At 35.9% G+C, this 15,662-nt stretch overlaps 1 protein-coding gene across 1 annotated transcript; it reads left to right on the top strand.

Annotated features, from left to right (window-relative positions):
• The first annotated feature begins 10,696 nt into the window (after positions 1–10,696).
• On the top strand, positions 10,697–13,407 carry TBP (patellin family protein). Its single transcript, XM_004246254.4, has 5 exons — positions 10,697–11,482; positions 11,591–11,692; positions 11,782–11,906; positions 12,107–12,248; positions 12,881–13,407. The coding sequence occupies exons 1-5, from the start codon at positions 10,844–10,846 to the stop codon at positions 13,145–13,147; spliced, it is 1,275 nt and encodes a 424-aa protein (XP_004246302.1). The 5' UTR covers positions 10,697–10,843; the 3' UTR covers positions 13,148–13,407.
• The last annotated feature ends 2,255 nt before the right edge of the window (positions 13,408–15,662 follow it).

Below are 15,662 nucleotides of genomic sequence, written 5' to 3'. Positions count from 1 at the left end.
AGAACTTAAGCATCAAAGAACGCTGTAAGGGACCTGGTCCCGAAAGATCTACATACTAGAAAAGGATGAAAAGATAGCTGTCAATAAGCTGGCAACTCTGATGTGGTTGGTGCACAACTCAAGGGTTTGTGTCCATTTTGATATAGTATCTTCTCCAAAAACACAAATACAAGATTTTGGCAAACAAAATATCACAAACTTAAAAAGAAAAAGCCATCTTCAAGGATGAACAATACTCATACTCAACAAAAAGATATGATAAAATATTGAAGCATATTCGTTGAGTTTGAGTTTTGTATCTATCATTTTATAGTTTTTTGCATCTTGAAAATTTTCAAGTATACAAGCAAAGACCATAAACAAACACAACAAGAACTTGATCGAGCTGCAAGCATCAAAATGTGTCTTAGGAGCTATAATTTTGTGCTTATATTGTGAATCTGTTTCTAATCTATAAAGGAATTAGATCTTTGTTCAATTGACACAAAAATTCTAAATCAGTTAAGGTCGATTGATTTAGTGGGCAACATTTTTGTTGCTTAGTCAAAGCCTACATCGTATGAGGATGGTGGTTTAGTGAGCAACCTATGTGTTGCTTAGTTAAAGTCTAAGTTGTCTAGTGGTGATAGCTTAGTGGGTAGTGCGAAATCTGTTTAGGCTCTTCAAGTAATAGAGTTATTACTTGGTTGTGAGATTAATAACTTCTTCTCACATTGGTTGTAACTGTAGTTCACTTTTTCTTAAAGAAGATTAGTGAAACAGATGAAAATCACATGAGATATGTTTTTACTCCTTTGAGCAATGAGATTTCCACGTAAAATTCTTGTGCAGATTTTACGTTCAACTATTTACTTTCGGCACATATTTCAGCTACTGTTCTTGCCGAGTCAGGGGACCTGATATGTTGGTGTATAGTGGATGTTGACTACTGCCTGTGCTTACATTCTGTTTTTATTATGTCAAGGGACCTGATCCATTAACTTATAATGGACGCCTATATTCAATCATTTGTCAAAAGCAATAATATGTTCAACTTTTTTCATGCCACATGGTATTGAAATGTAGAATTACTAACATAATACATAACTTTGAATACATTGCTTGAGTTATGGAACTTATGAGGTTAATTTCTGGGAGGATGAATTGATGGGGTTAGTGAAAATTCTAGTTGACAACTTAGGTGGAGGAATCAGTTATATGGGGCTTGCCACATCATTAAAAATTTAGAATGTTAACTTTTGAAGGATATTTGTGGTCTCTTGAAATCATGGTGGATATATTTTTTTATCCCAAAATGTAACGAAGGGTATAAGTGATCTCTTTCATAGTTGAGAAATTTTTTGACCCTTTTCTATAAAGAGTATAACCAAACATATGATTTTATTATCAACTCTAACTCTATAAATTTCAAATAAGATCACTAGAAAAATTTATGACAAAAACATCCTAAGTAAAATAAATAAATTAATAAAAATTGTGCAAGGTATTTAAACTATTAATAAATACATTATAACCATCGAAATAAGATGTAAAATACAAGAATAGAAAAGAAAGAATGTCAAAATAACAATATAACAACAGGAAAATAAATATTAAAATAACAAAAGAATAAAAATATTAGATGAAAAAAAAATGTCAACCACATTTTTTTGTTTTCAAGGTATGTCGACCGACTGTTTTTTCAGGAAACGCGCAGGCCGTCATGTGTATTCATTCATCAATTAACGATGTTTATGGTGTCAAAGAAAAGGCATGTGGACCCCTATATTTTGTCCTTTTCATTTCATTTTTAAATTGTTTGCACTTTTAAATTTTTTGATAAATTTTACTTACTTGATATCGATAAATCTGTAAATTTAGAAATTCATTTCGGTCAGTTGAAATTTCTTGAACTGTTTCTTTTTAAGAATATAAAATATTTGTGCCAAAATAAATTATAGAGTGGGCTGACAGGAACTGGAGCACTCGTGTAGTGTCGATCACTCAGGCTCCAGATACTCACATATTGCTACTACAGGACCCAGGATGGATGACACTTCATGTATTGATGCGTTCTTTCATGTGTTACCGGATCCTATGATGACTAGAATAGAGCATTAGATGTTGACTAAGTTTCTAAAGTTGAAGCACATAGTGTTTCACGGTACAAAGAGTGAGGATTCCTTTGTGTTCATCTTAAGACTACTATGAGAAGCTACGTAACCTGGGCATTTTGCAACAATAGTATGTGGTTGAGTTTGTGATTTTTCATTTGTAGGGCGAAGCAAAGTAATGGTGGATAACCTTTATGGAGTGTCAATTATCAATTTTGCCTCCGCTAATTTGGACTCAATTTCACACCTTGTTTGTAAAGAAGTATGTTCCTACTCTCTAAGAGATCAGAAATGAGTTTCTGGCCCTTAAACAAGGTAATATGCCAGTTGCAACTTATGAGGTTGAATTTTTATGCTTTGTTTTGTTATGCTACTCAACTTGTAAGCATTGAAGATGAGATGATCTGTCTCTATGTGAAGGGATTGATCATTATCTTGCATATTTTATCTATATACATGATTTCAGTTGGGAGGGGCTTCAACAAAGTAATTGACTATGTTAAGAAAATTGTAGGAATTCAACATGTTGGGCAGACCAATTCATAGGCAGAGGACATCGACATAGTGGGTAGGTGGCAATCATGAAAGCTTTAGAGGCTAAGGAAATGGTATGTAGGGAGAGGAACGACACATTCAAGTAGAGGAGTTGCCCATAATGATGATAGGGATCGATGTTATATTTTTCGAACAAATATGAGGCATCAAAAGTAGTGAAATAGGTATTCCATCCGTCTCATTTTATATGAGTTACTTTGATTTGACATAGAATTTAAGAAAAGAAAGAAAGACTTTTAAAACTTGGGTATGAATCACTTCATTAAGGGTAAAATGAGATTTTTAAAGTTAAATTGTTACTTAATATAGAATCGTGTCATTCTTTTAAAATTGACTAAAAAGGAAAGTAACAAGGTTAAAGATAGTATTTTTTTTTGTTTTTGACCGGATGACTACTATTTTATTTGACCCAGGGTCTTCCTATTCCTACATATCTGTTAAGTTTGTTTGAGTCTTGACTTAATGTTTGATATTCTTGATGCCACTATTCATGTTACTACCTCGATTAGAGAATCTATGATATAAAACTCATGTTTACCATTCTTGCGCTGTTATGTTTGTGGGTTATCAGACTTGGGTAGATTTGGTCATATTGAAATTGGAAGTGCTAAACTTTGATGTGATCTGGGGAATAACTTTGTTGCCCCCTTATTACAAAATTTGAGTAGGGAGAGATTAGAGTGGAAATAAATATTCAATCCTAAACTTGTCATGAACTTAGAGTATTTGTTAAAACTCTATGCGGCCTTCAACAACTTACTCACTAATCTTTCAAGGTCTTGTAAGCTCAAGGAACACTTTGAGACTTAAATAGCTAAGAGAATGCTTGAAAAAGACTTAGAAAGAACAAGAATGAGAGCTCTGAAGATTAGTGACTAAGTTGTCGACGGGCGCACGGAGCTTTAACAAATACTCTAAGTCTGTGACAACGTGGTATTTATCACGGACTTTGTCTATTTGCTAAAGCTTCGTGTGGCCCTCGATAACTTACTCACTAATATTTCAAGGTCTTGTAAGCTCAAGGAAGCTTTTAAGACTTAGATCGCTAAGAGAATGCTTGGAAAAGACTTAGAAAGAACAAGAATGAGAGCTTTAAAGAAGACTCTGTATATTGCTTGGAGAATACTTTACAACTTGTGATGATTTGCAAAATGAGGGGCATCTCTATTTATACTACTTCCTAGGTACTAAAGTGCAATTACTATTTACTTTACAAGTCCCTAAAATATTTACACTTTGTTCCCCTTTCTAGAGAATTCTATATTCTCTGAGGACTTTCTTTAGCCTTCTTGAGGATTCCAAAATGTTTTAGAGTCCTCCGCACAACTTTAGAACGTTTTGCCCCTATCCGGACTCGGAATCAGGCTGGAATTGTGGCGGGACGTTGTAAAGTAGAACCCAACGTGCACTTCATTGATCATATATTTAGGTATTAATACAAGAGTTTATACAAAGACAATTACATAAATAACCTTTAGTATATACATTAACTAATACCTAAATACCATACTTATCGCTCCCCCTCAAGTTGAACCCGATAGAAGGTTCAACTTGCCATGTAAATCACAAAATCGATCCTTCAAGAGAGGCTTGGTAAGAATATCCGCAAGTTGATCCTGAGAAGAAATACATTGAACCCGAAGTTCCTTTTTCTGTACAAGATCTCGAATGAAATGAAAATCGATCTCCATATGTTTGGTGAGAGAGTAAAACACTAAGTTAGCTATAAGATAGGTTGCACTAAAATTATCACACCAAAATGAAGGCAAAGAACCAGAAGAAGATCAATTTCTTTCAACAATAGATGAATCCATAGAATTTCACTGGTGGCAGCAGCAAGAGAGCGATATTCGACCTTAGTAGTACAGCGTGAGGTAGATCGTTATTTGCGAGAACACCAAGAAACAAGTGACGAACCTAAGAGAATTGAAAAACCAGTAATAGACTTTCGATCATCTATACTGCCTCCCCAATCAGCATCACAATATCCTTGTAGTTGCTGAGAGTTCTGTTTTGAAAAGAGAATACCATGAGAAGTAGTGGATTTTATACATCGCAAGATATGCTTAACTGTTGCTCAATGTTTCTTTATTGGACTATGCATGAATTGACAAACTTTATTCAGCGAGAAGGAAATATCAGATCTAGTGAAAGTGAGATATTGTAAGCCACCAACAATACTTCAATAAAGACTTTCATCAAGAAATTGAATGATGTCACTGTTGTGCAATTTATTGCTCGGGAACATGGGATTAGAGATATCATTGCAAGTTAGCATGTTACTACGTTCAAAGAGATCATGTATATAGTTAGACTAATGTAATAACCACCCATCAGATTGCCATGTAGCTTCAATACCCAAAAATTAATTGAGCTTGCCCAAGTTCCGCAAGTAGAATTGCATTCCTAACTGTTGAAGCAATAAAGAAACAAGATGCATAAACGTTCCCAAGACTATAGTGTCATCAACATAGATCAAACAAATTATTTTTTCAGTGCACATACTTCTAAAGAAGAGTGAAAAATCTATTTTAGAGCCTTGGAAACCAAGCTCACACAAGGCATCAGTCAAACACGTATTCCATACTCGAGGAGCCTGTTTAAGGCTATAGATAGACTTCTATAGCTTCCATATGTAATTAGGGTGATTAGTGTCAACAAAACCTGGTGGTTGAACCATGTATACATCCTCCTCTAGCTTAACATGCAAGAACGCGTTAGAAATATCAAGTTGATTAACAATCCATCCCTGTGACACGACAATAGAAAGCAATAGTCAATAGTTGTAGGTTTGACAATAGGACTGAAGGTATCATCAAAGTCAATTCCAGGATGTTGATGGAAGCCTTTGGCAACTAATCTGGCTTTATGTCGTTCAATGGAGCCATCTGATCTATTTTTTGTCTTGAAAACCCATTTACAACCAATGATATTCGTTGCTTAATGAGGTGGAACAAACCTCCAAGTACCAGTTGCAATGAGCGAATTATATTTCATAGACATAATATATATCCATTCGGGAATTTTAATAGCCTGAGTATAACATGTGGGATCAAGAGCAAGCCTACAAGAGGTAGAGAAGGACTGGATACGTTTGGGCTTAATATTTCCTGTCTGCGCTCTTGTAACCATTGGATGATTTTGAATAGGTGTAACTACATCCAACGAAATAGCAACACTAGAATTAGAGTTATCTGAAGAATAAAAAACAACAACACAAATTATCAAGGCCTTGAACTTGTGTATTATATGGACCAATACCAAGTGAAACATGAGAGGCATGTGATGGAGATTGCTTAGGAGAGAAGTGCACAGAGGATGGTGAATGAGTTGATTTGGGTTCTTGGATGGCAGGTGGTTGAGGTTGCAATATTGGTGGATTCATATTTGCAGCTGGAACAATATGATGAGTGAGACTAGCAACAAACAGACTTGTTTCAGACTTGGTAGATGCGGCACACACACCATCAAATTCTTGAAAAGGGAATACATGTTCATCAAACAACACATGACGTGAGACAAAAAATTTGTTAGAGACACAATTATAACACTTGTAGCCTTTGTGGGTGCGACTGTAGCCAAGGAAGACGCAGGGATTTAAACTTGGACTTAATTTATTTTGCGAATGAGGATGAAGCCAAGGATAACATAAGCAACCAAAAATATGTAATTGATTGTAGTCAGTCTTGTCACCAAACAAAATTTTATATGGAGTCTGATGATTTAATCGAGGAGTGTTCAGACGATTGATAACAAAGACAGTCGTTTCAAATGCGTTTGTCCAAAATTTAGAAGGGACATGAGAGTGAAACAGAAGTGCACGACCAGTTTCAGTTACATGTCTATGTTTCCTTTCGGCACACCCATTCTGTTCAGGGATATATCGACAAGAAATATGTTGTGTTATTCCATGTGTGCGCAAATACGAAGTCAAGTTTTGAATCTCCCCTTCCCAATCTGCCTGAAATTTTTTAATGGAACAACCAAAAAATTTTCTCAACCAATAAACGAAATTGATGAAAAATATTAAGCACATCAGATTTGTTCATGATAAAATATATCCAAGAATATTCGCTAAAGTGATAAAAAAGTATAACATAATAACGAAAACCATCATTTGAGATTTCAGGGGCTGGACCCCAAAAACCTGAACAAATCAAGTCTAAAGGACCACGAGCTAAATATTCCAACACTGAAAAAGACAACTTATGAATTTTGCTCTTTACACAAGCCACTAATGAACCTGCGATAGTAGTTGGCAAGTCCAAGGAAGGATCACAACTCGGTCACCTTTGTAGGCGTCTCACACTCCTGGATCGCCCGGATCTTCGTCTCGTCCATACGTAGTTCGCCTTGGCTGATGATATGTCCTAAGAAGTGACCTCGTCCTGGGCAAACTCACACTTCTCCCGCTTGACATAAAGTTGGTTCTCCCGCAAGACTTGAAATACTATTTTCAAGTGCTCCACATGCTCTTCCAAGGTGTTGCTATAAATGACTATGTCATCTAGATACACCACCACTAATTGGTCCAAGTAGTGATGAAAGATCTTGTTCATCAGTGTACAAAAGGTGGTGGGTGCGTTGGTTAAGCCAAAAGGCATTACCAACCACTCATATGCTCCATATCTGGTCACGCACGATGTTTTTGGCTCATCCCCATCTGCAATGCGCACTTGGTAGTAACCTTTCCGTAGATTCATCTTGGTGAAGTACTTGGCCCGCCCTAATCTATCAAACAAATCTACAATCAGCGGGATAGGATATTTGTTCTTGATTGTTACCTTATTGAGCGCCCTATAGTTGATGCATAAGCGCAATGACCCGTATTTCTTCTTCTGGAACAACAATGGCGCGCGATAATGTGCCTTGGATGGACATATATGACCGTCCTCGAGGAGCTCCTTCAACTGCTTCCTTAGCTTCTCCAATTCAGGCAGAGCCATGTGGTAAGGTGCATATGCGGGTGGCTTGGATCCAACCTCCCACTCTATCTTGTGGTCTACCTCGCGCTTTAGAGGTAGAGTCTTTGATAGCTCGTCTGACATCACATCCTTGTTCTCTTCATGTACTTTCTCTATGATCGGTGGCAAGGACTCCATAGTACCATTGTCTTCTCCCGAACTCGTAATGGTAGCCAGAAACATCGATTCTTCTTTCTTTAGGCCCTTCAAAATCCGCATGATCGACAAGTGCGCGTGTCCTTCCTTCTTCGTCACCTTGACTAGAGGTACCATGCATGACCCTTCCCGCTATATGACCATGAGTCATTGGAGGTAGGGATCGATCATCGTTGGTAGTGCTGGAAGAACTCTTGCTCGAGAATGAAATCAAATATATCTAGAGGAGCGACAGTAAAGTTCGTCTTTCCTTGCCACTTCTCCAACGTGATGTTTAACCTTGGGCGACCCTGCACACGGGAGTCGGTGAAAAGTTAACCATCTTGAGGCGGGTGTTGTTTGGCATGTAGTTCAGCCTTAACCTCTCTGCCACTGTCTTGGTCATGATGTTTGCTTTGGCCCCGGAGTCTACCATGGAACAAGCTGGTGGTCTATTAAGGCAGATGTCTATATACTGCGTGCTGAAGTCTCCTGGCTTCTCAGTCTGCTTCGCAATTGCACCGCATAATCCTACCATGCCCAACTGCATCGTGCCACCGTCCTGCCCTTGCTCTTGTTGCGTCCTTCTCCTTCCTGTCTCGTAGGATGTCACCAAGTTTCTTCATCTCGGAGCACCTGACATAGTTGTGCGATCCACCACATATGCAGCAACTATCTCCTTTGTTTGTCTGCGCTCGTTTCTCCGTGTAATTTTGGCGCACGAACCGTATGTTGTCCGGCTTTTGGGGGTCGTGCTGCTTCGGGGGTGCCTGTTGCTCCTTGCCTCGGCCAAGATCTCCCCCACCTTTGGCATGACTACTTCTTGCATACCTGCCCTTCACCTTGTCATGTCGTTCATGCTTGAAATCCATCAAGGGCTCGGCTTGTGTGATGGCTTTGTCTATAGTCTTGACCTATCACCATTCTAACTTTGTCTTGGCCTAATTCTGCAGTCCGTCCATGAAGTGGAACAACATGTCCTATCTGTGAGGTTGGGAATTTGAAGCGTTAGAGTTGTTAACTCCTTCACATATGCCCCAATGCAACCCGTTTGCTTCAATTTCTGGAACTTGCGCTTAACCTCGTACACAAAGTTGTTATGGAAGAAGGCTTTCTTTAATTTTTTGCGGAATCGCTCCCACGTGTTGATGGTGCATATCCCCTTCCCAATCTCGGCCTCTTTGCACCTTCACCATAGCATAGCCATCTCGGACAGATACAACACGACAGTGTTAATTTTATTCTCGTCGCTCCTCAACCGACTACACTTGAAGTAATTCTCCAAGTGCCATAGAAAGCTTTCCACCTCTCGAGCATCACGGACACCATTGAACATGGGTAAATTGGGAGACTCAACCCTGGTCTCCCCATCACAGTCAGGTGATGTAGATTCTCCAACGTCTATGCCTTCCTTGAGTGTTTTCACTTCGGCCTTCAGCGTCTCGATCGTGCTAAGCGCGTCCATAAGCGGACAATTTAAGGAAGTGATGGCCTCCTTCATCTCAAACTCGGCCCGTTGGCGACCCTCCAACCCCTTACGGATCTTTTCAGTCTCTTCAAGGGTGAAGTCCTCCTTATTACCCTTTTGATGTTTTTTCCCTTTTCGGTTCTTTTTTCCATCATCCATACGGACATTGGTGGTACTAGCATCGTTTACGTCTCCTTCTGTAGCCATTTCCTTAGTATCAAACCTCGCTCTGATAGCACGTTGCTACGAACTTAGAGTATTTGCTAAAGCTCCGTGCGACCCTTTACAACTTACTCACTAATCTTTCAAGGTCTTGTAAGCTCAAGGAAGCCTTTAAGACTTAGATCGCTAAGAAAATGCTTGGTAAAGACTTAAAAAGAACAAAAATGAGAGCTTTGAAGAAGACTTTGTATATTGCTTGGAGAATACTTTCCAACTTGATTGATGATTTGCGAAATGACCCTCTATTTACACTACTTCCTAGGGACTAAAGTACAATTAATATTTACTTTACAAATCCCTAAAATATTTACACTTTGGTCCCCTTTCTAGAGAATTCTACACTCTCTAAGGACTTTCTTTAGCCTTCTTGAGGATTCCAAAAGGTTCTAGAGTCCTCCGCACAACTCTAGAACGTTCTGCCCCTATCCGGACGGGGTATTAGGCTGGAATTGTGACGTATCATCACACTAAGCTCTTAAAGATCATATAATTTATTTATGCTTGCAGGCTAGCGTGAAGGGTTGCTAAACCTATTTGGCACACATCTTCAGAATCTTAGTGTAAAGTCCCCTTCCATTGAGTCAATCCCTATAATGTTGGAGATTATAGAGGTATTTCTTACGGATGTGCTTGATATACCTTTAAATTGAGATATTAATTTTCGCATAGACTTTGAGTCGGGCACTCTTCTAATCTCTATTCCTCCTTATCGTACTGTAAAATGAGTAATTGAATTAAAAAATATATAAAACTATTGTAGAGAAATGTATTACTTTCATCCCAAATTAGTGATTAGATAAGGTGATTATATTTATATTTGAAAAAGAAAAAAGAATTAGTGTACAAGATAAGAAAATAAAAACAAAATAAAAATAATAACATAGTTTATTTTGGAATATAAACAGAGTATTGAATTAAAATTGATTGTAATATCTTGGGAAAATGAACAAGTACTGTCCTATATTATGATCGAAATTTTAGAGACACATCTTAACTAAAATAAGGTTCTATTACCATTTGAATCCATTTTTTTAAATTTTATACACATTTTTTACTTATGTGACATTCAAATATTTCCCTCGCGGCTCAATTGCAAGGAATCACGGAGTGTGTTACGTAAGATAAAAGATGTATAAATTAAAAAGAAATTAAAACCTTAATTTAATTAAAATATGTCTCTAAAATTTCATGCGGTTTAATGTACTACGTGTGTATTTTCCCTTATATCTTATATAAATAAAAATGCAGGGTTCACATTTGAAAACTTTGAAAGTGAACCGCGGCTACACAACAAGTAATAAATTATAGCCCCAAATTGAAACATTTCCACTCACTTCTCTGTTTACTAAGTCCCTTTCTTTCCCCATATCTCTTCTCTTGTCCCTCACTAAGCACACATAAAAAAAATGGATTCTTCATCCCCCATTACTGTTCAAAAAGCTCTAAAATCCCCAGAATCAGCTCCACAATCTTCACCAAAGCCACAATCTTTGAAGAAAAGCTTTGTCACTTCTCTAATGGAAGCAACTACTTTACGCACCCCATCTTTTAAAGAAGACTCTTACTTCACTTCTCACCTTAAACCCTCTGAAAAGAAAGCATTACAAGAATTGAAAGACAAGCTTCAATCTTCTTCTTCTTCTTGTTCCATGTGGGGTATTCCACTTTTAGGTGGAGATGAAAAGGCTGATGTCATTCTCTTGAAATTCCTCAGAGCAAGGGATTTTAAGGTTTCAGATTCACTTCATATGTTAGAAAAGTGTCTTTCTTGGAGAAAAGAGTTTGGTGCTGACACCATTTTGGAAGAAGATTTTTCAGGATTTAAAGAACTTGAAGGAGTTGTTGCTTATATGAATGGTTATGATAGAGATGGACACCCTGTTTGTTACAATGCTTATGGGGTTTTTAAAGATAAAGAAATGTATGAAAAAATCTTTGGGGATGAAGAAAAATTGAAAAAATTCTTGAGATGGAGAGTTCAAGTTCTTGAAAGAGGAATTGAACAACTACATTTCAAGCCTGGTGGAATTAATTCCATTATTCAGGTAATCAACGGCGGAGCTAGTAGCAGCCCGTATGCGGGTTCTACTTAGAAATTATCGTTATAAAATTTAAAATTCATAAAGTTTGAAATCGTAGCTTCGCCTTCGCAGGTAACTGATCTCAAAGATATGCCTAAGAGAGAACTAAGGGTTGCTTCAAATCAAATTTTATCTCTTTTTCAAGATAATTACCCTGAAATGGTTGCTCGTAAGGTAAATTTTTCTTTTTACTTAGAGTAAAAATCTTAATCTTTTTTTTTTCCTCCATAAATTGTCTTAAACTTTTAATATTTCTTTTTTAGATATTTATCAATGTGCCATGGTACTTCAGTGTGTTGTATTCAATGTTTAGTCCATTTCTGACTCAAAGAACCAAGAGCAAGTTTGTGATATCCAAGGAGGGAAATGTTGCTGAGACATTATACAAGTGGGTATTTTTTTAAATTGCATTATAGTACTAATTAATTGTTGGTTTATATATATAAAAAATGTTTCTTTTTTGTCTTTTTTCCTGTCTGTTTTAGTTTAATGATCTTTGAAATGCTTCTGTTTTGTTTGTTTCTTGATTTTCTTTAATCATTTTGGGATTTGATTATTCTAAAATTTTGAAATATTTGTTGTGATCAGATTCATAAGGCCTGAGGATATACCTGTTCAGTATGGTGGATTGAGTAGACCTACTGATTTACAAAATGGCCCCCCAAAACCAGCTTCTGAGTTTACTGTCAAAGGAGGAGAGAAAGTCAATATTCAAATTGAAGGCATTGAGGTGCATTATTGCTCATCTCATTCTTTTCCTACTTTTGGTTTATTTTGAATAACAGACTCAATTATTTGTTTGTGTCAAATTTTGAAATTACAGCTTCACTACTCTAGCTGTACATAGGATACTCAATTATTTAACCTTCTAATTAAAGTAGATCACACATGTGGTCATTTTTAATGATTTTACATTATGCCTGTCTTAATGTCCTTGACCCATGCTTTCACACTATATGCTTGTGTGATTAAACAAGGATCAAAGAAGAGTTTAATAATAGGTAATTATTAAGGGTGGGGGCACGACTGCATACACAATACCCTCCTCCCTGGATTCCACGTGTAGAATTACACTGAGTATATTATTGTTGTTGTTCTCAATGGACTAAAAGGGAAATAGTGCAGTGTTGTTAATATGTCTGCACTACATAAAAAAATGAGCTTTTAATTTCAATTGACACTCTTTGCATATGTCCTTAAAGACTTTAACGACATTGGATCCAATGACACTTAATTAGTGCCGACAAAGACTTTAGTTTTCTTTGTTAATGTGTCTATTTATTGTCGATAAAAGTTATTTTTGTTGTACCGTTAGTTAAGGTATTTGAGGATGTTATTCAGTGGTTATGAATATTGGAACAGGGTGGTGCAACAATAACATGGGATATAGTAGTAGGAGGATGGGACTTGGAGTACAGTGCAGAATTTGTACCAAATGGTGAAGGCAGTTACACAATTGCTGTTGAGAAGCCAAGGAAAATTGCAGCCAATGAAGAGGCAATTCACAATTCATTCACTTCAAAAGAAGCTGGAAAAATGGTGCTTTCTGTAGACAATACTGCCTCTCGAAAGAGAAAAGTTGCAGCCTATCGATACATTGTCCGCAAATCTGCAACTATTTCAGCCTAAAATGAAGCAAATCTATGTTTTTTTTAACTCACTTTATCTAGGAGTACTTGTTTTTACATTTTTGTTGATGAATGTTTGGGCAAGTTAGTAGTAATATTTTATGTGAGCCCTAGTATGATGATATGAATGTATAAATGGTGGTATTATATTGCTTATTAGTACTACTACTAAACTAATATGAAGTGAAAAAGCATGTTAATTAACTTTTTGCTAATATATGGATTACCACTTCCACTTGATTTGTGGAAGTTTTTATAAAATGTTGGTACTTATTTTCAAAATTTTGTTTTGGTGTGGTGATAATTTGCAGATGTGGGTCAGTGAGTAAAGACTTTAGAGAGCAAAATGTCTAGATTTGAAAAGGAATTGAGTTGGTGTGTTTGTGTTCTTTTTTTTGTTGAAAAAAATTTCAGTTTTATGGTCAGGCATGCTTTTTTGGGAAGTGTAAAAGAAGAAAACTTTGGAGCAGGAAAGAGTGGATGTGGACTGAACTCTGGAGTTTTCCTGGGGCCATATCATATGGCAAGATTTTGGATGAAATTATTAAAGCAGACTAGTGAATAGTGGGGTCAATAATACTGTGCTACTCTTGTTTGTCTCATACTTATTTTAATTCAAATTTATTGGAGCTCTATCATAGATTAGGTGAATTTCACATTACACTACATGAAAAGACAAATATAACAAATTACTTCTCCACCTTTAATCAAATATTTTAGATTTGAGTCTTTTTTGTACAAAGTCGCCTTTGTTAGATAACGTTTATCCCTCGACGTTGAACTTTCTAGTATGAATTCAAATTTAGTTTTAATCGGACATGTTTGAAGTTTGAACCATAGATTGAAAGAGAGACGAATTTGACAGGTAAAAAAGGGCATTTTGAAGTATTTTTGAAATGTCGAGGATATTTTTGACCTTTTATCATGTATTATTTAATTTAAATGTTGTAGCGACTACACCTTAGTTTTAGTGAATCATAGAAAATTATACAATTTATATATAATTAATTTTTTTTATGTATATATAATAGATATTAGAACTACTTTCTAGTTCGTAGGTATATGTTTTTAGATTAATGAAAATTCTGATCCGTCACAAAGTAATATCAATATGCATAGTATTTCACTATTTTGGGTGCAGGATGTGCAAAATTAGAGTTTTGCTGTTACACTTCTGTTTGTTTTTGGGTTACTGCAATGATATGCTGCTTGGCTGTTTCTGATCTAATGAACTCTTTATGTTTGCCTTATTCTATTGTGTTACAGCGACTTTCAACAGACTCGAGGTTTGTCAGTTTTTGCCATAGGTTTTCTGTAATTTATGATATTTATTTTGATCAACTTTTTTACTATTATAAGCTAAAGATGAAAAGAGAAAAAGAAATTCATTTAAATTTCAATCAAGTCTTGTGAGTGTGAAACAGTAAAAGTTTCACGTGAAAGTACCATACGTAATATGTAAAAAAATAACTCATTAAATTCTCTTTCAAAATTGGTCATCATATTGAATGTGTCCACCTCTTCACAATCCTTCTTTAAAGATTTTAAGGTACATTTGTAGCTACATACTTTTGTGAGCTTCTTTAGATTACTATTTTTGTGGATAATGTTGAGAATGAAAAAATACTATTGGTATTTTTGTGTGACACCAATATAGGTTGCAATGTAAGGGTAGAAGTGTTATACTCTAAATCACAGATTTTTAAATTTGAGCCATGGATAGAGAAATTTCGCTGGAAAAGTCACTCTTAAATGGGCCCTGCAGTGTCGAAGCTCTAATGTGTATTTTAAACACCAGGTGAGAAATCAAAATTAAGAAAAATATACTTGAAGTGAAAAAAAATTAAGTTAATTTTTTCAAAAGAGGCTTACATTTATTTAAGTGACAGTTTTTTAAGGGAAATTGTATATAATAGTAAATTAATAGCCTAAATTAAATGGAATAGCTAGGGTTTGATTTAATTGTGCTCCATAGCAAACATTAGCTAAAATTTGCCAGTGTCTCTCTCCCAAAAATCTTGCTCGCCACTCTCCATTCTCGCTCGCCTCTCTCGCTTTATACACAGAAGTGTATAATTCTGTTTCTGTTTTGTATAAAGCGAGAGAAAATTGTATATACATATGCAAAAATGTATATCTTCGTGTTATACACTTAATTATACAATTTACAAACATTTACTTCAAATATTGCAGAGAAAAAGGCCAACGAATTATACAATTGCAGTGAAATACAATTTTCTCTAGCTTTATACAACAGAAGTGTATATATTGTGTTTCTGTTTTTGTATAAAGCGAGAAAAACATATATCTTCTTGCTATACACTTATAATTATGCAATATACATACATTTTAATTCGATTCAACTGTATGCAAAACAAATTATACAATTGCAGCGAAATAGCCAGCGAATTATATAATTTAGGCCAGCGAATTATACAATTATATATGTATAGCAAATTATATAGTTTTATGTTTGCTATGGAGCACAATTATGCAAAGTTTGCTATAACATACAA

This window comes from Solanum lycopersicum, chromosome 9 (assembly GCF_036512215.1).
Source record: "Solanum lycopersicum chromosome 9, SLM_r2.1".
NCBI classification, from domain to species: Eukaryota; Viridiplantae; Streptophyta; class Magnoliopsida; order Solanales; family Solanaceae; genus Solanum; species Solanum lycopersicum.
Note: the sequence above shows the minus strand (reverse complement) of the source record. Positions and strands in the feature narration are given on the sequence as shown.